Here is a 25,255-nt window from a genome sequence, read left to right on the forward strand (position 1 = left end):
AAATTGATGAGTTTTTAAAATAATCTACAACAATTTTTCCCCCTTCAACTACCAAACCAACAAAATCAAAGAAAATTCCACAACATTAATGGATAATATACTATTTAATACATAAAACCACGAGACAAATCTGGAATTTTATTTACAGATATTTCAGATAATTTTTCAATATTCCAAACTGTTAAATTTGGCAACATAAGCCAAATAAAGAGTCAGTTACCAGTGATCGAACTATTAAGAAAATTAATAGTACAAATGTCAACCGGTTAGATTACATCAAATGTACATTTTCTTCTTTCAGTGAGTTTGAACCACCTCATTCCAGTCAGGAGCAGAGATCTTCTCAGCTGCTTTCACGATGCGTTGGAGGGTCGTCCTGCAGGACGTGGAGCAGGCGCCGTACCACACGGTGACGCCGCTGGTCAGGACGCTCTCCATGGTGCCTCTGGAGAAGGCGCACATGACGTGGACGGGATTCTACCTTTCCTCAGTTTGTGGATGGAGTAGAGGTGCTGGTTGGCTTTCTTGGCCAGTGAGGTGGTGTTGATGGTCCAGGAGAGGTCCTCTGTGACGTGCACACTCAGGAACTTGGGGCTGCTCACTGTTACCACCGTAGCACCATTGATAGTCAGAGGTGCATTCTGGAGTCTGGAGTCCCACAGGCCAAAAAGGCCCAATAGGACTCCATCTTCAGCTTGACGGCATCCCTTACCACTGATGGTGTCCACCAACGAGTTCGGGGGTTACCACCACGACAGGCGCCGATGAGCTTGCGGCCACAGCTGCAGCTGGCCACCTTAACAATTGAGGAATGGAACACAGCCCACTCGGACTCAATGTCCCCCGCCTCACCTGGGAGTTGAGATGGGAGTTGAAACTCTTTCTGACAGGGTACCCTGCCAGATGTTCCCAGCAGACCTTCACAACAAGCTTGGGTCTACCAGGCCTGACTGCCATCCACCTGCACCATCTGAGCCAACTCACCACCAGGTGGTGACCAGTTGACAGCTCCGCCCCTCTCTCCACCCGAGTGTCCAGGACATGCGGCCGCAAGTCCGGTGATACGACCACAAAGTTGATCATCAAACTGCGGCCTATATATATATATTGTTCTGTCTTCCACGTCAAACGATGGATAGCTAAGCTCCCTGAAAACAGACCAAATTTATCACGTAACCGATGAATGAATGAATATAGTAAAGGAAGTAATTATAGGTGTGATTATAATATTATATAGAGAGCATAATAAGTAAAATTTCTTCCACAATCCTCAGCCGGAAAAGGGTGGATTCCTTTCTCTGGGTCAGGAATGAGGTCCTGCCCCAAGTGGAGGAGCTCAAGTGTCTCGGGGTCTTGTTCACAAGTGAGGGAAGGATAGAACGGGAGATCAACAGGTGGATCGGTGCAGTGTCTACAGTCATGGGGACTCTGCATCGGTCTGTCGTGGTAAAGAAGCAGCTGAGCCAAAAGGCAAAGCTCTAGATTTACCGGTCAATCTACATTATTACCCTTACCTATGGTCATGAGCTGTGGGTAGTGACCGAAAGAACAAGAATGCGAATACAAGCGGCCAAAATGAGTTTTCTCCGCAGAGTAGCCGGGCTGTGCCTTAGGGATAGGGTGAGAAGCTTGGTGATCCCAGAGGGGCTCAGAGTAGAGTCAATGCTCCTCCACATCGAGCATCGGGCATCTGGTCAGGATGCCTCCTGGACGCTTCCTTAGTGAGGTGTTACAGGCACATCCCACCGGAAGGAGGCCTCAGGGAAGACCCAGGACACGCTGTACGGACAACATCTCTGTCTTTCAAATAAAACTGTGTTTTCTAAACAGCATCGATACATATTTGTTGCAAAGGTTTTATTGTCCAGAACTGATGATTCAGAAAGTTATGTTGTAAGGTAACATGAAGAGGAAGAATACAAACACACTGTTATCTAATTGGACCTTATCAGGACTTTGTCATCCTCACAGATGAATTTGTTCAGAAATTTATTCTTTCCTGAGTCCCAGCTCTGTGTGGTATTGGTTCCAGGTATCATCAGTCCATAAAGCTCAGTGTATAAATTTCTCCAGTACCTTAAAAAACAAAAAAACAAAAAAACATGAACATCAGTACATGTAACAACAGCCATCCTCAGAAAGATGATTTACTTTTACCAGGTTGTATCACCATGACAACTAATGACTTAATTAACTCTGACAACGAAGCTCTTTCAATAGGAGGCACTACACTGATTTTCAACCTTAATTAATTTATTTAATCAATCTCAGAGTTTTATTATATTTATAATTGATTAATTAAATCTGTAATATTATTATTGTTATTATTATTATTATTTAACCCCACCTTTTGTACGATCCAAGTCTTTGCATTTAGTATTTTAGAAAATGTCCCAACTTCTTTGATTGAAAGTTTGATAAAAGTAAGAACAAAGAGAAAAATGTAAAAAGAAGTGATTTCTTACCCAAGTGTGTCCTCATGTCCATCAATCCAGACCCACTTGTTGTCAGTTTTCTGCAGCCCCATCCAGTATCCGTGATGTATGTCAAAGTAGAACTTAGTATTTTGACTGACGAATTCCTGTAATTCATGTTGTTGCAGATAATTAGAACAATTCATTTAAGATGCATCAATTCTGATCAAATCTTTTTCTTTTAAAAGTGCATTTTGTGCATTAGTGCATTAAATTAGGAAGTGATTTTGCAGTGTTTGTGTGAAAGCTCACCTGTTCCTGCAGGTTATCAATAACAACCAGATCTGCAGCTTTATCTTTACAGTACTGTCGGCTGTCATTCCATGTCTTCCAAGGACTGTCTTCATAAAACAGGTAGCACTTTTCCTGGTACTGAATCCAGCCTTTCCGACACGGCTGACACTCTGTGTTCATGAAATGAGCAGAGAAATATAAAATGATGTTGTTGAATATTGTAAACTTTTTAAGATTTTATTTAAATTTGATGTTTTAGTGTTAAAGGGTAAGATTTTACACACTTCCAAAGCTCTGTGTTAACTTCATTAATATCTGCTTTCTTTAGATAATTATTTTTTTTTTTATTTCACTTCACATGATCTTTTTTGTAAACATGAAATAACTGATCAATTTAAAGTTTTATCTATTAAAATATGATGAAGAAACAGCTGTTGCTGCCTATCAGTCTGGGAAGGGATATAAGTTCATTTATAAACAATCCTGGAGGGATAAAGATTATTAACAAGAAGAAAACGTGCCAGACAGCTGCCAATCGTCCCAGGTGTGGACGTCCCACCAAGATCAGGCCAAGGTCAGACCGTGTAATGCTCAGAGAAACTGCAGAAACTTAAGAGCTACTTCTCAGACTCTCCAGGCCTCAGTTAGCATGTTAAATGTTAGAAAGAGACTGAAAGCTTGTTTGGAAGGGTTGCAGGAGAACGTCTTTTCTCTCTTAAGGCTAATTTATGCTCCCTTATTATGTAAATAGGTACGTCCATTTCAAACATCACTGCCCACATACTCTCATGCGTCCCTTAAGTTAGCATAGTTGTTAGCCAATACATCCACCAGAGGGCAGTGCAGTCGCACATCAGCTATACTGCTCATCACTGCCACTGCAGGTTTCAATAAAGGATGTAGAAGACAGACAAATTGATCCCTAGCTGTCTTAGGCGTGGAGAATAACTGAGTCTTAAAAAACATGGCGGCAGTGCTACATCTAAACAAACCAGAAAACTTCAGGAACAAAGTTCTTTAGACAGATCAGACCAAAGTGGAGATGTTTGGTCAGAATGAACAAAAAAGCAAACACATCAGCAGATCTACAACAGGATGGCTGCAAAAGGAAAGAATCACGGAGTTGACATGATCCAGTCAAAGTTCAGATCTTAACCTGACTGAAATGCTGTAGTGGGACCTTCAGAGAGCTGGGCTGGATTTAATTTTTCCCACACAGATTGTGCAGCATTCCTGGGTGCTATTCAGAATTAAAACTGTTCAGATCACATCAGAGGTCAACGTTGTTCAGTTCTCACTTTTGTCGGGGCAGAAGTCATTAACTGGAAAGTTGCTGAATTTCAGGATAACTTCCTGTGTCCACTTGAGATCATCTCTGTCTGTCTTGACCTGCTCAGTCTGGTTCTCTAAGATCCTCATCTTCAGCATCATCTCACTGAGGTTTGCATCCTGATTGGACATGATCACACCAACTATGAATGAGAGGAGACAGCAGATCAGTCATTTATTTATTCCTTTCTGCTAATTATAAATATTTTCTGATTGTTGGATATTTGTTCTAATTGGATAATCTATTGTCCTGCATGTGTATTAGTACTGGAGATGCTAACAACTAGCAGCTGTAGGCTGGTGACCCACTTAATTGGAAACTCCAACTGCAGTCCAAAGAGATGCTAGCATTAGCATTGGAAAGGCTAACAGATAGTTTGCTGAATGTGATGGAAAGTTCTGAATTAATGTTAATAAGAAACTCACTGCGGATGATGATGATGATGATGATGCTCACCACCAGAAGACCACACAGTATCCCCAGAAACAGCAGCAGGAGACAAAATCGAGGGGGTCTGTCTGTTTTACCACCTGCTTATGAGGAGAAAACTGTCATCAGCAGCTTTATTGTATTTATTTGAAGGTTTCCAGTCATTTTAAGTTGCAGCATGTTGTGCAGTAACGGCAGAATAATGGAAAATGACCTGAAGCAACATGGTTACTGCAGTAAAACAACTAAATACAGAAACCATAAGAGTTCCCTTTATATCATCAAATGTGTTTATATATAGAAATAGAAATTGTTGTGCACAGTCTTGTTTTTTTAAGTACAAGTGTGAAAACCTGTGATGATTCCAACAGAAGGTTACTGAGGTTACCCTAAAATCTCACATAAAACTACAAAATAAGGAAAGCCGTGTTTGATCCAAAAACAAACAAACAAACGAACAAACAAACAAAAAAAAAAAAAAAAAGAAAAAAAAAAAACAGAAAAAAGGATTTCTGTTTTTGGTTGATGAGTGAAAATAATAAAACCTCTTTGGTACAGGAGTAATGATGTGGCAAAGCAAGAAAAAAGTGACCAAGGCACTCGTGAGTTCAAAAATGAAAAAACCTTCATTAAAAGTGGCTAATACATGGACAAAGTTAAAAATGCACTAGTGATTGCGACACACTGCCTTCATCAGGGTGACAAATCCATAAGATAAGCCGTGTTTGGTCCATAATTTCTCAACTCTAGTTATACCAACTGGTGTAATTTACAACGATGGGAAGGATGACTGGTCGCATTTTGTGTAAAGTATAAATAGTAAGGATTGTACCTCTATGGAAAAAGCTGTGTTTAGCTGTGTTGCTCATTCCACAGAAGCCTGATTCTTACGAGTTATACCTCATTGTAAAGGTGACTCACCAGGTTTCCAACCATCTATGATAAAAACCAGCTGGTATAAATGAAGGGGAAAATAGATCAGGAGTCAACATTTTAAATTTTACACCAAAATGTGTAGAAATGCCAGATAATGAGTAAAAAATACTCAGGAACAATCTGGTAACTAACGCATTGTTAATAAGTACCTACTAGCTTGCAACTTACTCTCTGATTTGTTCTTAGCTTGTTTTTTAGCCACTTTACACATTTTATTAAACATAGAGTTGTCCAGGAGTAACTTACCCTTTAAAGGTGGAGGAAGATTTTCATAAACCTCCTCATCCATCATTAAAACCTGAGAAACAAGCAGAAAAACACAACTTTGTGCAGAAACTTGAAACCCAAGAACCCAAGAAGTTTTTTTCTTTGCAGGAAGCGCGTCAGCACTGTTGAGAAAGAAGTTAACACATTCTAGCATGAAGTCAACATTTGCTGGTTTTGGTAAAGCATTTCAAACTGAAGCATTTATGCAGCACAGAGTAGACACAGATAATCTTTTTTTTTTTACCTTGTCCGATGGTCTGTATTTGCACACATTTACAGACCATAATAAGAGTGTAAAATTGTACTCAGGAAATGAGATGCTGATCTGCAAATTATTAAAAAAAAACTCAAATTCCTGTTCGGGTCAGCTACAACACGCTTGAGTGACGGCATAGAGGTGGGGGTGAGGGTGGGGGTGGTTCTGTTCTGTTACGTTCCGGAAACGCATTTTTCCGTGTGCTAGTGTGGCGTTGAATAACTTCCCTTACAAAGAATATTCACTCTGAAATTGATGAGTTTTTAAAATAATCTACAACAATTTTTCCCCCTTCAACTACCAAACCAACAAAATCAAAGAAAATTCCACAACATTAATGGATAATATACTATTTAATACATAAAACCACGAGACAAATCTGGAATTTTATTTACAGATATTTCAGATAATTTTTCAATATTCCAAACTGTTAAATTTGGCAACATAAGCCAAATAAAGAGTCAGTTACCAGTGATCGAACTATTAAGAAAATTAATAGTACAAATGTCAACCGGTTAGATTACATCAAATGTACATTTTCTTCTTTCAGTGAGTTTGAACCACCTCATTCCAGTCAGGAGCAGAGATCTTCTCAGCTGCTTTCACGATGCGTTGGAGGGTCGTCCTGCAGGACGTGGAGCGGGCGCCGTACCACACGGTGACGCCGCTGGTCAGGACGCTCTCCATGGTGCCTCTGGAGAAGGCGCACATGACGTGGACGGGATTCTACCTTTCCTCAGTTTGTGGATGGAGTAGAGGTGCTGGTTGGCTTTCTTGGCCAGTGAGGTGGTGTTGATGGTCCAGGAGAGGTCCTCTGTGACGTGCACACTCAGGAACTTGGGGCTGCTCACTGTTACCACCGTAGCACCATTGATAGTCAGAGGTGCATTCTGGAGTCTGGAGTCCCACAGGCCAAAAAGGCCCAATAGGACTCCATCTTCAGCTTGACGGCATCCCTTACCACTGATGGTGTCCACCAACGAGTTCGGGGGTTACCACCACGACAGGCGCCGATGAGCTTGCGGCCACAGCTGCAGCTGGCCACCTTAACAATTGAGGAATGGAACACAGCCCACTCGGACTCAATGTCCCCCCGCCTCACCTGGGAGTTGAGATGGGAGTTGAAACTCTTTCTGACAGGGTACCCTGCCAGATGTTCCCAGCAGACCTTCACAACAAGCTTGGGTCTACCAGGCCTGACTGCCATCCACCTGCACCATCTGAGCCAATTCACCACCAGGTGGTGACCAGTTGACAGCTCCGCCCCTCTCTCCACCCGAGTGTCCAGGACATGCGGCCGCAAGTCCGGTGATACGACCACAAAGTTGATCATCAAACTGCGGCCTATATATATATATTGTTCTGTCTTCCACGTCAAACGATGGATAGCTAAGCTCCCTGAAAACAGACCAAATTTATCACGTAACCGATGAATGAATGAATATAGTAAAGGAAGTAATTATAGGTGTGATTATAATATTATATAGAGAGCATAATAAGTAAAATTTCTTCCACAATCCTCAGCCGGAAAAGGGTGGATTCCTTTCTCTGGGTCAGGAATGAGGTCCTGCCCCAAGTGGAGGAGCTCAAGTGTCTCGGGGTCTTGTTCACAAGTGAGGGAAGGATAGAACGGGAGATCAACAGGTGGATCGGTGCAGTGTCTACAGTCATGGGGACTCTGCATCGGTCTGTCGTGGTAAAGAAGCAGCTGAGCCAAAAGGCAAAGCTCTAGATTTACCGGTCAATCTACATTATTACCCTTACCTATGGTCATGAGCTGTGGGTAGTGACCGAAAGAACAAGAATGCGAATACAAGCGGCCAAAATGAGTTTTCTCCGCAGAGTAGCCGGGCTGTGCCTTAGGGATAGGGTGAGAAGCTTGGTGATCCCAGAGGGGCTCAGAGTAGAGTCAATGCTCCTCCACATCGAGCATCGGGCATCTGGTCAGGATGCCTCCTGGACGCTTCCTTAGTGAGGTGTTACAGGCACATCCCACCGGAAGGAGGCCTCAGGGAAGACCCAGGACACGCTGTACGGACAACATCTCTGTCTTTCAAATAAAACTGTGTTTTCTAAACAGCATCGATACATATTTGTTGCAAAGGTTTTATTGTCCAGAACTGATGATTCAGAAAGTTATGTTGTAAGGTAACATGAAGAGGAAGAATACAAACACACTGTTATCTAATTGGACCTTATCAGGACTTTGTCATCCTCACAGATGAATTTGTTCAGAAATTTATTCTTTCCTGAGTCCCAGCTCTGTGTGGTATTGGTTCCAGGTATCATCAGTCCATAAAGCTCAGTGTATAAATTTCTCCAGTACCTTAAAAAACAAAAAAAACAAAAAAACATGAACATCAGTACATGTAACAACAGCCATCCTCAGAAAGATGATTTACTTTTACCAGGTTGTATCACCATGACAACTAATGACTTAATTAACTCTGACAACGAAGCTCTTTCAATAGGAGGCACTACACTGATTTTCAACCTTAATTAATTTATTTAATCAATCTCAGAGTTTTATTATATTTATAATTGATTAATTAAATCTGTAATATTATTATTGTTATTATTATTATTATTTAACCCCACCTTTTGTACGATCCAAGTCTTTGCATTTAGTATTTTAGAAAATGTCCCAACTTCTTTGATTGAAAGTTTGATAAAAGTAAGAACAAAGAGAAAAATGTAAAAAGAAGTGATTTCTTACCCAAGTGTGTCCTCATGTCCATCAATCCAGACCCACTTGTTGTCAGTTTTCTGCAGCCCCATCCAGTATCCGTGATGTATGTCAAAGTAGAACTTAGTATTTTGACTGACGAATTCCTGTAATTCATGTTGTTGCAGATAATTAGAACAATTCATTTAAGATGCATCAATTCTGATCAAATCTTTTTCTTTTAAAAGTGCATTTTGTGCATTAGTGCATTAAATTAGGAAGTGATTTTGCAGTGTTTGTGTGAAAGCTCACCTGTTCCTGCAGGTTATCAATAACAACCAGATCTGCAGCTTTATCTTTACAGTACTGTCGGCTGTCATTCCATGTCTTCCAAGGACTGTCTTCATAAAACAGGTAGCACTTTTCCTGGTACTGAATCCAGCCTTTCCGACACGGCTGACACTCTGTGTTCATGAAATGAGCAGAGAAATATAAAATGATGTTGTTGAATATTGTAAACTTTTTAAGATTTTATTTAAATTTGATGTTTTAGTGTTAAAGGGTAAGATTTTACACACTTCCAAAGCTCTGTGTTAACTTCATTAATATCTGCTTTCTTTAGATAATTATTTTTTTTTTTTATTTCACTTCACATGATCTTTTTTGTAAACATGAAATAACTGATCAATTTAAAGTTTTATCTATTAAAATATGATGAAGAAACAGCTGTTGCTGCCTATCAGTCTGGGAAGGGATATAAGTTCATTTATAAACAATCCTGGAGGGATAAAGATTATTAACAAGAAGAAAACGTGCCAGACAGCTGCCAATCGTCCCAGGTGTGGACGTCCCACCAAGATCAGGCCAAGGTCAGACCGTGTAATGCTCAGAGAAACTGCAGAAACTTAAGAGCTACTTCTCAGACTCTCCAGGCCTCAGTTAGCATGTTAAATGTTAGAAAGAGACTGAAAGCTTGTTTGGAAGGGTTGCAGGAGAACGTCTTTTCTCTCTTAAGGCTAATTTATGCTCCCTTATTATGTAAATAGGTACGTCCATTTCAAACATCACTGCCCACATACTCTCATGCGTCCCTTAAGTTAGCATAGTTGTTAGCCAATACATCCACCAGAGGGCAGTGCAGTCGCACATCAGCTATACTGCTCATCACTGCCACTGCAGGTTTCAATAAAGGATGTAGAAGACAGACAAATTGATCCCTAGCTGTCTTAGGCGTGGAGAATAACTGAGTCTTAAAAAACATGGCGGCAGTGCTACATCTAAACAAACCAGAAAACTTCAGGAACAAAGTTCTTTAGACAGATCAGACCAAAGTGGAGATGTTTGGTCAGAATGAACAAAAAAGCAAACACATCAGCAGATCTACAACAGGATGGCTGCAAAAGGAAAGAATCACGGAGTTGACATGATCCAGTCAAAGTTCAGATCTTAACCTGACTGAAATGCTGTAGTGGGACCTTCAGAGAGCTGGGCTGGATTTAATTTTTCCCACACAGATTGTGCAGCATTCCTGGGTGCTATTCAGAATTAAAACTGTTCAGATCACATCAGAGGTCAACGTTGTTCAGTTCTCACTTTTGTCGGGGCAGAAGTCATTAACTGGAAAGTTGCTGAATTTCAGGATAACTTCCTGTGTCCACTTGAGATCATCTCTGTCTGTCTTGACCTGCTCAGTCTGGTTCTCTAAGATCCTCATCTTCAGCATCATCTCACTGAGGTTTGCATCCTGATTGGACATGATCACACCAACTATGAATGAGAGGAGACAGCAGATCAGTCATTTATTTATTCCTTTCTGCTAATTATAAATATTTTCTGATTGTTGGATATTTGTTCTAATTGGATAATCTATTGTCCTGCATGTGTATTAGTACTGGAGATGCTAACAACTAGCAGCTGTAGGCTGGTGACCCACTTAATTGGAAACTCCAACTGCAGTCCAAAGAGATGCTAGCATTAGCATTGGAAAGGCTAACAGATAGTTTGCTGAATGTGATGGAAAGTTCTGAATTAATGTTAATAAGAAACTCACTGCGGATGATGATGATGATGATGATGCTCACCACCAGAAGACCACACAGTATCCCCAGAAACAGCAGCAGGAGACAAAATCGAGGGGGTCTGTCTGTTTTACCACCTGCTTATGAGGAGAAAACTGTCATCAGCAGCTTTATTGTATTTATTTGAAGGTTTCCAGTCATTTTAAGTTGCAGCATGTTGTGCAGTAACGGCAGAATAATGGAAAATGACCTGAAGCAACATGGTTACTGCAGTAAAACAACTAAATACAGAAACCATAAGAGTTCCCTTTATATCATCAAATGTGTTTATATATAGAAATAGAAATTGTTGTGCACAGTCTTGTTTTTTTAAGTACAAGTGTGAAAACCTGTGATGATTCCAACAGAAGGTTACTGAGGTTACCCTAAAATCTCACATAAAACTACAAAATAAGGAAAGCCGTGTTTGATCCAAAAACAAACAAACAAACGAACAAACAAACAAAAAAAAAAAAAAAAAGAAAAAAAAAAAAACAGAAAAAAGGATTTCTGTTTTTGGTTGATGAGTGAAAATAATAAAACCTCTTTGGTACAGGAGTAATGATGTGGCAAAGCAAGAAAAAAGTGACCAAGGCACTCGTGAGTTCAAAAATGAAAAAACCTTCATTAAAAGTGGCTAATACATGGACAAAGTTAAAAATGCACTAGTGATTGCGACACACTGCCTTCATCAGGGTGACAAATCCATAAGATAAGCCGTGTTTGGTCCATAATTTCTCAACTCTAGTTATACCAACTGGTGTAATTTACAACGATGGGAAGGATGACTGGTCGCATTTTGTGTAAAGTATAAATAGTAAGGATTGTACCTCTATGGAAAAAGCTGTGTTTAGCTGTGTTGCTCATTCCACAGAAGCCTGATTCTTACGAGTTATACCTCATTGTAAAGGTGACTCACCAGGTTTCCAACCATCTATGATAAAAACCAGCTGGTATAAATGAAGGGGAAAATAGATCAGGAGTCAACATTTTAAATTTTACACCAAAATGTGTAGAAATGCCAGATAATGAGTAAAAAATACTCAGGAACAATCTGGTAACTAACGCATTGTTAATAAGTACCTACTAGCTTGCAACTTACTCTCTGATTTGTTCTTAGCTTGTTTTTTAGCCACTTTACACATTTTATTAAACATAGAGTTGTCCAGGAGTAACTTACCCTTTAAAGGTGGAGGAAGATTTTCATAAACCTCCTCATCCATCATTAAAACCTGAGAAACAAGCAGAAAAACACAACTTTGTGCAGAAACTTGAAACCCAAGAACCCAAGAAGTTTTTTTCTTTGCAGGAAGCGCGTCAGCACTGTTGAGAAAGAAGTTAACACATTCTAGCATGAAGTCAACATTTGCTGGTTTTGGTAAAGCATTTCAAACTGAAGCATTTATGCAGCACAGAGTAGACACAGATAATCTTTTTTTTTTTTACCTTGTCCGATGGTCTGTTTTTGCACACATTTACAGACCATAATAAGAGTGTAAAATTGTACTCAGGAAATGAGATACTGATCTGCAAATATTTAAAAAAAACTCAAATTCCTGTTCGGGTCAGCTACAACACGCTTGAGTGACGGCATAGAGGTGGGGGTGAGGGTGGGGGTGGTTCTGTTCTGTTACGTTCCGGAAACGCATTTTTCCGTGTGCTAGTGTGGCGTTGAATAACTTCCCTTACAAAGAATATTCACTCTGCAACTGATGAGTTTTTAAAATAATCTACAACAATTTTTCCCCCTTCAACTACCAAACCAACAAAATCAAAGAAAATTCCACAACATTAATGGATAATATATTATTTAATACATAAAACCACGAGACAAATCTGGAATTTTATTTACAGATATTTCAGATAATTTTTCAATATTCCAAACTGTTAAATTTGGCAACATAAGCCAAATAAAGAGTCAGTTACCAGTGATCGAACTATTAAGAAAATTAATAGTACAAATGTCAACCGGTTAGATTACATCAAATGTACATTTTCTTCTTTCAGTGAGTTTGAACCACCTCATTCCAGTCAGGAGCAGAGATCTTCTCAGCTGCTTTCACGATGCGTTGGAGGGTCTTCCTGCAGGACGTGGAGCGGGCGCCGTACCACACGGTGACGCCGCTGGTCAGGACGCTCTCCATGGTGCCTCTGGAGAAGGCGCACATGACGTGGACGGGACTCAGTTTGTGGATGGAGTAGAGGTGCTGGTTGGCTTTCTTGGCCAGTGAGGTGGTGTTGATGGTCCAGGAGAGGTCCTCTGTGACGTGCACACTCAGGAACGTGGTGCTGCTCACTGTTACCACCGTAGCACCATTGATAGTCAGAGGTGCATGCTGGGAGTGCATTCTGGAGTCTGGAGTCCCACAGGCCAAAAAGGCCCGATAGGACTCCTTCTTCCGCTTGATGGCATCCCTTACCACTGCTGGTGTCCACCAACGAGTTCGGGGGTTACCACCACGACAGGCGCCGATGAGCTTGCGGCCACAGCTGCAGCTGGCCACCTTAACAATAGAGACACGGAACACAGCCCACTCGGACGCAATGTCCCCCGCCTCACCTGGGACATGGTTCTCCGCCGGAGATGGGAGCTGAAACTCTTTCTGACAGGGTACCCTGCCAGATGTTCCCAGCAGACCCTCACAACAAGCTTGGGTCTACCAGGCCTGACTGCCATCCACCTGCACCATCTGAGCCAACTCACCACCAGGTGGTGATCAGTTGACAGCTCCACCCCTCTCTCCACCCGAGTGTCCAGGACATACGGCCGCAAGTCCGCTGATACGACCACAAAGTTGATCATCAAACTACGGCCTATATATATATATTGTTCTGTCTTCCACGTCAAACGATGGATAGCTAAGCTCCCTGAAAACAGACCAAATTTATCACGTAACCGACGCAGAATTCTTTTAATCTGTGGGAATATCTTAGATATTATATCTGTTAAAAGTCTGTGGAGTAACAGGGACTACGTTACCCAGAATGCCCCTGTCCTGTCAGCGCAATTATAGCGACTTAATATTCGTTTTACGGTCCAACAGTCTCAACAGTATAATCGCCATCCGGGCCCATCCTGAGTTACTCCTCGGTGTTTTGAGTTCCGTCTGTGTTCCTACTCATGTGAGTGCAGGTTTACAGAAGAAAAAATGTTAGTTTATTCTTTAGTCGTTATGATAATCTGTGTAGCCACACGTTCTTGCTAAATTCCACTGTTAACTTTATCTGTTTGGTGTATTCAACCTGTGGTGGTTTTCCACGGCATTTCATTTGTGCCGTTAGAGCTCCCTCTAGGGTATTCAGTGTTACTGCAGGTCAAATCCTTTGTATTGATGTAGTACTGCCTGTTATTGAGGTACCTACTTGTTTCTCTGTTCCAGATAACCACACACACTCACACACACACCTACCGAATCTTCTGCATTAAATGCAACTGAACCATATTACTGGAGTCTGTCGATTCCTTCTGACCGAGGACGAGTCAGCTGACGCACGATCCAGAAATCAGCCAACATATATAATAATTAAAAATATCACATTTATAAAGACACAGTTTGGTCATGTAACTTTATTATTTACTCTAAATGAGAAGTTTAATTCTATCAAGGCAACGCAACGCAAGGTAGTTTATTTGTAGAGCACATTTCATGTACAGGACCATTCAAAGTGCTTTACATAAAACAAAGGCATTACAGTACTGTGAAATAGTAAAAGACAGCAACACATAGCAAGAATCACAATAAAATAATAAATTACATTTAAATGATTAAAAGCAAGATAAGCTAAAACGTTACAGTGAAGAATTCATGGATCGGCTCATGAGAAAAGAAATGTTTTTAACCTGGATTTAAAAGTATCTACATTTGGTGAAATAAAATAAAACTGTGTTTTCTAAACAGCATTGATGCATATTTGTAAAGGTTTTATTGTCCAGAACTGATGATTCAGAAAGTTATGTTATAAGGTAACATGAAGAAGAAGAATACAAACACAGTGTTAGCTAATTGGACCTTATCAGGACTTTGTCATCCTCACAGATGAATTTGTTCAGAAATCCATTATCTTTTGAGTTCCAGCTCTGTGTGGTATTGGTTCCAGGTATCAACAGACCATAAATATTTGAATCCTTCGAATTCCCCCAGTACCTTCAAAAGAAAACATGAACATTAGCACATGTAACAACAGCCATCCTCACAAAGATGATTCACTTCCTAGGTTGTTTCACTATGACAACTAATGAGTTAACTCGTTAAGGCCCGACCTATGAAAAAATGGTAAGAAAAGTCCAAGTTTTTAAATATGAGGTCTTTATTTGGGCCTTTAACAAAATGTTAAATGTTAATGTTAATGGGGGGGGGGGGGGGGATTACTACCATTTATTAACATGTGATACATTACAAATATAATAATAATAATTTTCTGCTTCTGGGTATCTATTAGGGGACAGAAAACAAGTATTAGATTGTGTTCAATGGGATTTTGAGCAAAGTTTATACAATAAATTGAAGCAAAATGTCTCAGAAAATGTATGTGACACGCCGGGCTCTTATGGGTTAATTAACTTAATTAATGAAGCTCTCTCAATAAGAGGCATGATGCTGTTTTTCAACCTTCACTCATGTTCATCTTTTTAGCTTAGCTTTTAACTCAATTTTATTTGATCTTAATTTATTTTACATAATTTTATTTCACATAATTTTATTTTCATTTTATTCAACTGTACTACTTCTTATTTATTTATTCATTTACTTATTTATTCATTCATTCTTAGCTGTTCTTATTGTTTCTTAAGGCTGTTTAATTTTTATTGTAACTGCAATGTTTTCCTCGTGGGGATCCTCCACGCCGGGGTTTTTTGCCTGCTCGATCTGGGCACGTGGCATGAGGCAGAAAAGGTGCCTTATAAATAAAGTTTGATTTGATTTGATTTGATTTTCATGAAAAACTGTAATTGTCCATCTGCTGTCATACAACAAAAAGCTGAGAAGAATCACAGCTCCTGCAGCCGAAGCAGGAAGCAAAGATGACAATTTATGGTTATATGTTTAATCAGCACAGCAGATCCTGGAAGCCCTAAAGGCATAATTTTTCCCATCAGATGATGCATTACCTTATGATGTTTCTTCACCAACTTTTTGCCAGTCTGACAACTACTCCTCATGTGGTATTGAACCCACTTCTGTCGATGGTCTTGTGACTTACTCCTCTTGTCCTCTGACAAGTTGCCTGTTTTTCCTCGTGCCTTTCTGAGGACTTCCTAGCCTGGATTTCGCCCTTCATTAACAGAACTCTGTTCAATAAACCTTTATTTCTCCTGAGATTGGCCTTTAAGTCCTCCCTCTGTAGTCATGAAAATAAGAGTGTATCATCAGCGTGAAGATGGATTGTTGAACTGCCAGCAACTTTGGCTACATCATTAATGTAGAAGGAGAATAAGGTGGGGCCCAAGATGCAGCCCAGAGGCACACCTTCGGAGATGAAAAGGGGTTTATTGGGTATTTGCTGAACATAGCTGAACCCACGGTCGTAGCGTTAGCTGCTAATGTGAGAGGTAATAAGCTGATAAATAGTTTACAGGTCAATGTGATCTAATGGAGATTATCTCAGAGAGAAACTGATTTTAGACTGAAGGGACACAGGAAATCTTTCAATTGTGTGTATATGCTAAGATCTGGCCGAGCATCAGTAAGTCACTCATGAGTAGGGTCCTCGGTTGTCACCGAAAAAGAAAAAAAAAAAAAAAAAAAAACAAAAACAAAAAAAAAAAAAAAAACAAAAGAAGAAAAGGAAAAATGGGTCTGAATTTTATTATATCTACATTATATTAAAAATATATTATTATTATTATTATTATTATTATTACTACCCCAGCTTTAGCCTGACCCAAGTCTTTACATTTAGCATTTTAGAAAATGTCCCAACTTCTCTAAATGAAGGTTTAAAATTAGAACAAAGAGAAAAAATGTAAAAAGAAGTGATTTCTTACCCAAGTGAGTCCTCACGTCCATCAATCCAGACCCACTTGTTGTCAGTTTTCTGCAGCCCCATCCAGTATCCGTGATGTATGTCAAAGTAGAACTTAATATTTGTACTGATGAATTCCTGTGATTCATGTTGTAGCAGATAATCAGAAAAATTCACTTCTTCATATTTAGATGCATCAATTCTGATCAAAACTTTTCTTTTAAAAGTGCATTTTGGTAAATTAGGAAGTGATATTGCAGTGTTTGTGTGAAAGCTCACCTGTTCCTGCAGGTTATCAATAACAACCAGATCTGCAGCTTTATCTTTACAGTACTGTCGACTGTCACTCCATGTCTTCCAAGGACTGTCTTCATAAAACAGGTAGCACTTTTCCTGGTACTGAATCCAGCCTTTCCGACATGGCTGACACTCTGTGTACATGAAACAAACAAACAAAATATTTAAAGTCTAATTACAAAATCTTGCAACAAAAGATAAAAAAAAAAATTTCCAAACATTAAAAACAGAAAAGAATGCTTCACTTTTGGTTTTAAAGAGTCAAATAATTTATTTATTGTACTTAAATGGGAGACTGAATGAAAACACTAGAACAACAATGAAATCTCATCTCATGACTGTCCAATAAAATAACCTAATAAAAAAAACACTAAAATGAAATAAAAACAGCACATAGAATTATAAAATCACAGAAGAATAAGATGACATGTAACTGTTTAAAAACTCTCATGACCGGGTCTTTTTTATCCGTTAATTCTTTTTCTTTTTCTATGGTCCAGTCTGAGGGAAGCAGTTCAAAGTCTTTATGTAGAGGCTGGTTCTGGTTTCCCATGATGCCTCTGGCTTTCCTCACTTTCTGCTGCTCCTACACATCAGGCAGTGAGTCTGTGGGAGGCCACCCTCACCACCCTGCTTAGAATCTTTCACAGAGAGTTTACAGAGAATGTCTGGAGAAGAGAAAAGCAGCAGTTGTCTGGACCAGAACGTCTTGCTGATGTCAGAGGTCAAAGGAGAATGGGCAGAGTGGTTGGTGATGATAGAAAGACAACAGGAAGTTAGATAATCACTGGTTCCAACCAAGGTCTGCAGAGTATCATCTCTGAAGACACAACACGTCCAGCCTTGAAGCAGATGGGCTACAGCAGCAGAAGACACACCGGGTTCCTCCTGCCAGCTAAGAACAGGAAACTGAGGCTACAATTCACACACACTCACCAACACTGGACAATAGAAGATGGAGAAATGTTGCTGGTCTGACGAGTCTCTATTTTATTCTTGGTCCACTTTGGGTCCCTTAGTACCAACGTGGCCTGGTTTAACCAGCACAGCCTACCTGAGTATTGTTGTTGACCATGTCCATCCCTTTATGACCACAGTGGAGCATCTTCTGATGCTACTTCCAGCAGGATAATGCACCATGTTACAAAGCTCAGATCATCTCCACCTGCTTTCTAGAACATGACAACGAGTTCACTGGACTCCAACGGCCTCCACAGTCACCAGATCTCAGTCCAGTAGAGCAGCTTTGGGATGTGGTGGAACGGGAGATTCTCATCATGGATGTGTGATGCTGTCATGTCAATATGGAGAAAACCTCTGACAAATGTTTCCAACACCTTGTTGAATCTATAACACCAAAAATTAAGGCAGTTCTGGAGGAAAAAGAGGTCCAACCTGCTATGAGAAGGTGGACCGGATAAAGTTGCTGGTGAAAGCAGTGAGTGAATGAGTAAGTGGACATTTTGAACTGAACATATGTAAAAACTTGGATGAAATCCATGTGGTTCATGCTTCATCTTAGCTCATACCCTGACTGGCCTTCAGACCACCTTAAATACGGGAGTCACAAACCACAAACCTGTTTTAAATTAACATAAAACCAGTAAAATTGTACTTTTCACCCCCTCTTCCACCACAAGGAGCAAACTTCATTATCATTGCTTTCTGTATCAAACAGCAGGCTGTAGATGAAACAATCCTACTATTACAACAGAAAGTTTCTAAACTACCTCATGTGTCTTTGCTAATTTACTTTGTGCAACAACAGCTCACGTTTCAGTAAATGTTTAACCTCTGAAATTCCCTTCTTGCCGTAAATGTTGGAAGACCTGCTTTTGGGTAATATTCCTTTACAGATGAAACCTACATTCCTCTTATACATTTTTATGTGGAAGCCCATTTCCCCCAAATATTGACAAAGTATCTCAAAGTTATGAGATTTAAAGCCATTAATATGACATTAAAGATCATAATTATAACTTAATGTCACATTTATGGGATAAATTCCTCAGGCAGAAATAAGACAAATGAGGCCACAGTAGCAAACAGGACAGCTAGAGCACCAGTAGCCATCATAATTATGACTTTTTATCTCATAATTATGACTTTATATTATTATTATGACTTGTATTATGATTTCAATGAATCTAATAATTATGAGAAAAGCTCAATAATTTAATTTAAGTGGCAGAAATAAGCTGCCATATTTTTATATTTGATATTTTATGATATTTTCAACTGTTTTCAGCTTGCAGCCTTAAACAGACCAGCAGGATCTGATCAGCATCCCTAGACCCTTCTAACAGAAGAATATGTGCTGCAGCATAATACTACTACTACTACTACTACTACTACTACTAATAATAATAATAATAATAATAATAATAATAATAATAAAGAACTCACTTTTGTCAGGGCAGAAGTCGTTCACTGGAAAGTTGTTGAATTTCATGATGACTCCCAGCGTCCAGTTGAGGTTTTCTTTGTGTCTGCTGATCTCCTCGGTCTGGTTCTCCAGCTTGTTCTTTTCCTGAGTCAGCAGCTTATTTGTTTTGGAGACGTCACTGAGGTTCACACTGACTGTGAATGAGAACACAACGTCAACCGCTGGACGGCGTGGCTCAGAAAGTTAGAGCGGTCGTCTCGTAACCCGAGGGTTGCCGGTTCGATCCTCGACCAAGTTGAGTTCATGTCGAGGTGTCCTAGAGCAAGACACCGAACCACTAATTGCTCCTGATGGGTCGTGGTTGAACGCCTTGCATGGCAGCTTCCACCATCAGTGTGTGAATGTGTGTGTGAATGGGTGAATGTGAAGTATAATGTAAAGCACTTTGGGTATCGTTCCAGGTACAGTAAAGCGCTTTATAAATAAGGACCATTTACCAAAAAACCGATCCAGGAGGACATCCATGTGGTGTTACAAGAGAGTCATTTTCTCATATTCCTGATTGATTTTCATACATATGTCACACTGTCATTGCAAGTGTGCTGTTCAAGCTTTTGTCTGCAGGGGGAGCAGCACTGCAGACAAAGACGTCTGGACAAACTGGTAGAAAAGGCCAGTTCTGTGCTGGCTAGGGAGCTGGACCCTATGAGAACAGTGGTGGAGCAGCAGATGAGGAAACTGTAGGGCATCATGGAGTAGAATAAACACCCTGACAGGACAGAGAGGCAGCTGAGTGAGAGGCTGATCTCAATGCAGGACTGAGACGTTCAGGAGATCCTTCCCCCCATAGTCAAGAGACTGTACAACAGTGACTTCCAACATGATTCAAGGTTTTAGTTTTCATCACCTATAAAGAGACTTTACTCATATCTTCAATCTTTATTGCTATTCTAATTTTATTCATTTTAATTTCTTATCTTACTGTTAAAGATCAACCAGTGAGCAGAAAGTTCTGAAAAGTTATGTGTGTCTGAAGAGAAGTAAAATAATGCTCCTCTATGGCTGGAATAAAACCAAGAAGACGTTTCTGATGCACAGCTGAGCTGGAGTTGGTTTAGTGAGGATAGCACGTAAATAGTAGCAGGAATAACTGGAAATGAGGAAAAAGTGGAAACATGGAAATAGTTTCTGTTCTGTGTTTGTTTCAATGTCAATATTTTTTCTCCTGAAAGCCAAGACTTGAGAGAATAATGATGAAAAGACTGTTGATCTGTGTGTTATTTCTACAAAGTTCTGTTTGTAATAAATTCTGCTTTCTTCTTCTGGTCGGCCTTTATGCTGCTACATCTATTCATACATTCATTTTACATCATTTTAGCCTCATAATCTGACAGCTGAGGCTGACCTGGGGGAAAAAGTGTCTTCATGCTGACTGGGATTTAAAGGGTTGAGCTGCTACCTCCAGTTTAACATGAGAAAAAAATGTTTTGACTTTCAGGGTTTACTCACAACAAAGCCTGAAATCTTCCTGATTTTTATCTTTGAATTGAAAGACTCCCACATTAACTTTGCTGCTCTAAATGTAACATAACTAGTTCATCAACATTTACTGTGTTATGATGAAACTCACGGTGGATGATGGCGACGATGCTCCCGATCAGGACGAAACAAAGGAAACCCAAACACACCAGCAACAGACGTGTGTGAGAGGCTGCTGCAGCTTCTGCCTGAACTGAGGGAAGAAAATCAGCATCATAATTACTGTGGTCACATAGTATTGATGTAGCTTATTGACAAGCTTTAAGTCAATAATCTGAATTAAAAAACAATTTCTGCTTGTCTTAGATTAGATGATAAAAAGAAGCCACTGAATCAATACACCTGCTTGTTTTGACAAATATACATTTTGACATGTTAATATCGCCTCTATTTCTAATTATGTAGGACATGTTTATATCAGTACCTCATCCTGATTCAAAACTTTATTTAGAATCTATAAAGCTACCGGCCATTCACCTGGTTCACATGCCTATGTGTTGTTTTTATTATGTGTTACGTATCAGCCATCAACACTGAATCTGCAGAACTCAGCCTCTTCTTTGCCTGAGTACCAGGAAAAAAACAGTAAAGCACATGCAGGCTCCTAGAGAATCTAAAAGTAGACTGGGAGGCAGAACCTTCACTTATCAGAACCAGCTCCCAGTTTGGCTTCAGGAAGCAGACACTCTCTCTACCTTAAGATCAGACTTCACACTGTCCTTCCTAATAAATCTTAAAGTAAGTCTGGCTTGGTGACCCTTGGTGACCCTGATCCATCCCTTTAGCTTTGCTGCTACATGCCAAGGCTGCTGGAAGACGTCCCATGATGCACTGGGCTTCTCTCCGTTCTCTTTAAGCTGGATTTATACTTGCGCGCCGTCTGCGTCCGGCACAGCTGATGCTGGTAAAAAATGCTCTTGCACTGAAGCATAGGGCATCGTGTTGTAGTTTCTCTTCTCTGGTTACTGCAAAATCAGTGAGAAGCTCCAGAAATCCAGAAACGCGCAATCCCAAACCGACCAATCACAAAGGAGTACTGGCCTCCGCGAACCTACTCAAAGCATCCGGCATTGACGCCGTAGCCGACCTCACGCAGACGAGTATAAATCCAGCTTTATGATCCATGTAGAAATATGTGATGTTTTTTTTTTTCCTTAATTTGTGCTTCTCTTGTTCTTCTTCTGCTGGTTTCTGAGGATGTTGAATCTGCTCATGCTTCACGTTTTTGTTAGAAACTGAAAGCGTTGAAGATTATTGAGCATTTTGATTGTCAAAAGGTTCAAAGTAAAAATAAAAATAAAACCCTTCCCTTCTTCTTCTTCTTTTAAATATAAATACAAATGATCGAATCACTTTATCCAGCATCCATGTAAACATGTCAGCTGGAATCTCTGATCAGAATGATTTCAGTCATACAGATAAAATATTTGTCCATGTAAATGTAGTGACTGAGACCCCCAGTCAGAAGTTTTTACCACATAAGACACAACAACAAGCAGCCCTCTCCTGTTCTAGCAACGTGCTGTCAGAGCTGCTGTTTCTGGATGAACAGGATACAGAATGATGTCTTCTTTTCTTAAATTTGACCCAAATAACTGCCCTGTAAACTTATTAAAGAAGCAGAGAAGATCATTAGCATATCAAATGATCCCTTCTCACTAAATGAAGAAGGTGGGGGGTTCTTTATTTAACAGCAAAAACCGATGAAAACAGATTAGTTGTTTGCAGATATGAAACTGCCACTTAGGGAATTTCAAAACCTGAAATTTTTTTGGGAAAACCTTTTATTTCCCAGCTTCTGAAGAAACTAAACTTATGAAAATGAAACCAGTTGTCCTGACACACACACACAAATCTTCAGCTTTTACTGCAAATGCCAGATTTTATAATTAAGTTTAACTATTTAAATATCCTGTAAAAGTTGATGAGACACACATCTCACCACACTTTAAAGATAAATGCAAGCACATGTTCATCAGGTCTGAATGGGTCTTTAGCACTTTATTTTATCAAGTCCTTCATGTGTGTGGTTTATAATTATTATTATTATTATCATTATTATTGATGCTCTTAGTTGTTCTTATTGTTACTTAAGGTATTTAATGGGGATCCTGCACTCTGGGGGTTCTGCCTTGGGGCTGTTGCCATGGTGATCATCCTTCTCTGGGTGGCTGGGGTCCTGCACTGCAGCCTTATGGCTGTGATGTGGACCCCAGCTGGCCCTGATATGGGTGGTTGCTATGGCGGCGGCCTCTGGGACAAGGGTAGACTGGCTCCTGATGTGGACGGATCCTCATGATATCATAGTTTCCTCACAGCAGCATCAAGCCAGATGTTGATCACTTTTAGTATTTTACACTTCAGTTTAGAGACAGAAATTAGGGAGTCATGTTTGTGCAGAATGGGGGAGGGGGCTGCTTTCTGTGTTTATACATGTGTGTGTGTTCAACTATGTGTGAAAGAGACTACAATGAGTGTGTTTTTTTTTTTAACTGCTGTTATCTATTTTGGTGTGTGAAGGCTTGTTTTATTTAATTATGCACGAACTACTTTTTTTTAATCATGTAAACACTTTGTGTAAAACTGCTTTAAAAAAAAAGTTTGATTTAATGATTTGCTATTTATTAATTTTCTGTACGGCTTAGGTCAATTAAGGGTTGCGGAAAGCTGGAGCCTATCCCAGCAATTAACAGGTGAGAGGCAGGTACACCTGGACAGGTCGCCAGTCCATCGCAGGACCAACACAGAGGGACAAACAACCATTCACACTCACTCCTGGGGAGAATTTAGAGTCACCAGTTAACCTAACATGCATGTCTTTGGATGGTGGGAGGAAGCCGGAGAACCCGGAGAGATCGCACCCATACACTCGAACCAGCGACCTTCTTGCTGTGAGGTCAGATTTTTTTTTCAAAATTCCATGTCTGTATAATCAAAAAGAAAAACATCTTCTGTCTGCATGTTTTTCTAAAGATTTCTACATTTTCTTTTTGTATGTGCATAAAAGTTTCTTCTACAAGTTGCGTAGTTGCTGCTAAAGATACAAGATAAGATACCTCATTTGCGTTTTTGAATTGCATAACTTACTTGGAGGAGCTGCAGTGTCTTTACTTGAGTGTTTTATTTCAGCATAAACAGTCATGTCTTCATTTTTCTCTGCAGACAGAAATTGAACATAAATGATTAGACATTTACTGTTTTTCACATCACCATGATAATGAACAGAAATGACCAGAAATCATGATAAGACAAAAGAGTTAAAAAAAGCTTGTACAGTTCAAGATATTGATGATTCTGTTTAAATTAAAACAGAAAAGACAGGCAACCAGCTGCTACACCTGTAAGGAAACAAAAAACATTCCTATGGCAGCTGCAAGAAAAACAGAGCTGTCAATCATCAGAAGCACCTAAAAATAGACAGATGGTGCCAAGAGATTAAAACGCACAAGTTCCTGAGTTTTACAGAAATGATTTTAAAAGGTTTCTACTGAATTAGAGCCTGTGGTATTTAAATTTCCAAACAAGTGACAAAATCTTGTTTCGTTAGTTCTTTTTCTGTAAGGCAGAGTTGTATTGTACACAGCTGATCAGGAGTTACTCACCTTTTGGAGGCTGACGACCATTTTTGAAAACAACCGTGGAATAGCTGACCTCTTCCTCCATTCTTAGAAAACAAAACAAAACAAACAAAAAAACCAATAGAAATATTTAAATAAAAGAAACTGATGGAGAAGTCTGGCTGCTGTGTGAACGAATCATCAGTGTTCTTCAGAGAAAACAGTCAGGTTCCTTTTCCCTTTAACGGAGATGCTATTGTGGTTGTTTATTACACAAGCTGCCAGTTTTGCTTTTTCTCGGAAGGATGTGTTTCTGAAACCTCAAAAATTTTGCACAGACCATGAAATCAGCTGTTAAACCCACCGTGTTTGGGCTTGTGGATTTCTAAGCTACCATATTTGGTGCAGTTGAACTGTGACAACACTGAAAGGGAAAACACTGAAATTCATCATGAAGTTAGTCACAGTCTGCATGTTTGTTAATATCAAACAAGGAGAGAGAGAAAAAAAAACTTAAATCAAACCAAAACTTAAATTTACTTTGCTTTTGGTCTCATCTGTCCAAAAGACATCAACAGTTCTTATAAACAGCTTCTTAGATCTTACTTGTACTTGTGTCCTGCACTTGTATAATGACAAATAAAGAATCTTGAAGATTGTGGCATTCACAGATATTTTTCTCCTACAAATACTCAGCGATGAGCACAGTGACTTTTTTTTATGTACATTCCTGAAGCTGTTGTTGCCCTGCAGCATCCTGAGGCTGAGAAACAGCACTTTACTACTTTATTGTCCAGCCCGGGGCAACATTTTTTTTTTTTTACGCCCCTGTGTCACATCCCAGCAGCTGGATGTCAGCACACT

At 39.8% G+C, this 25,255-nt stretch overlaps 2 protein-coding genes across 3 annotated transcripts; both read right to left on the reverse strand.

Annotated features, from left to right (window-relative positions):
- Nucleotides 1-1,725: 1,725 nt before the first annotated feature.
- Nucleotides 1,726-5,733, reverse strand: LOC121642176 (C-type lectin domain family 12 member B-like). The gene is made up of 6 exons (XM_041988707.1): nt 5,650-5,733; nt 4,464-4,568; nt 4,007-4,180; nt 2,727-2,878; nt 2,466-2,581; nt 1,726-2,076 (listed from the first exon to the last, which is right to left on the reverse strand). Exons 1-6 carry the CDS (start codon nt 5,693-5,695, stop codon nt 1,935-1,937), a joined length of 735 nt encoding a protein of 244 aa, XP_041844641.1. The 5' UTR covers nt 5,696-5,733; the 3' UTR covers nt 1,726-1,934.
- Nucleotides 5,734-7,901: 2,168 nt separating this feature from the next.
- On the reverse strand, nt 7,902-24,623 carry LOC121641927 (C-type lectin domain family 12 member B-like). 2 transcript variants are annotated; one of them, XM_041988313.1, is made up of 7 exons: nt 24,437-24,623; nt 23,922-23,990; nt 20,926-21,027; nt 19,316-19,489; nt 16,892-17,043; nt 16,635-16,750; nt 14,224-14,793 (listed from the first exon to the last, which is right to left on the reverse strand). In XM_041988313.1, exons 1-7 carry the CDS (start codon nt 24,495-24,497, stop codon nt 14,649-14,651), a joined length of 819 nt encoding a protein of 272 aa, XP_041844247.1. In that variant the 5' UTR covers nt 24,498-24,623; the 3' UTR covers nt 14,224-14,648. The 2 variants fall into 2 exon arrangements, with proteins under 2 accessions (XP_041844248.1, XP_041844247.1); XM_041988314.1 differs by lacking the exons at nt 14,224-14,793; nt 16,635-16,750; nt 16,892-17,043; ... (2 more) ...; nt 23,922-23,990; nt 24,437-24,623 and adding exons at nt 7,902-8,252; nt 8,643-8,758; nt 8,904-9,055; ... (1 more) ...; nt 10,642-10,746; nt 11,829-11,912.
- Nucleotides 24,624-25,255: the final 632 nt, after the last annotated feature.

This window comes from Melanotaenia boesemani, chromosome 6, assembly GCF_017639745.1.
Source record: "Melanotaenia boesemani isolate fMelBoe1 chromosome 6, fMelBoe1.pri, whole genome shotgun sequence".
Classification (NCBI taxonomy): Eukaryota; Metazoa; Chordata; class Actinopteri; order Atheriniformes; family Melanotaeniidae; genus Melanotaenia; species Melanotaenia boesemani.

Excerpts from the sequence above, each read along its gene's own strand:
- LOC121642176 (XM_041988707.1), bottom strand. The coding sequence starts at position 5,695 with ATGATGGATGAGGAGGTTTATGAAAATCTTCCTCCACCTTTAAAGG. Across the intron at positions 2,879-4,006 it reads TGACTTCTGCCCCGACAAAA|AGTGTCAGCCGTGTCGGAAA; the intron begins GTGAGAACTGAA and ends TCATGAACACAG. Across the intron at positions 2,582-2,726 it reads TTGATAACCTGCAGGAACAG|GAATTCGTCAGTCAAAATAC; the intron begins GTGAGCTTTCAC and ends CATGAATTACAG.
- LOC121641927 (XM_041988313.1), bottom strand. The coding sequence starts at position 24,497 with ATGGAGGAAGAGGTCAGCTATTCCACGGTTGTTTTCAAAAATGGTCGT. Across the intron at positions 23,991-24,436 it reads TGGTCGTCAGCCTCCAAAAG|AGAAAAATGAAGACATGACT; the intron begins GTGAGTAACTCC and ends TTCTGTCTGCAG. Across the intron at positions 19,490-20,925 it reads CATCGTCGCCATCATCCACC|TCAGTGTGAACCTCAGTGAC; the intron begins GTGAGTTTCATC and ends TCTCATTCACAG.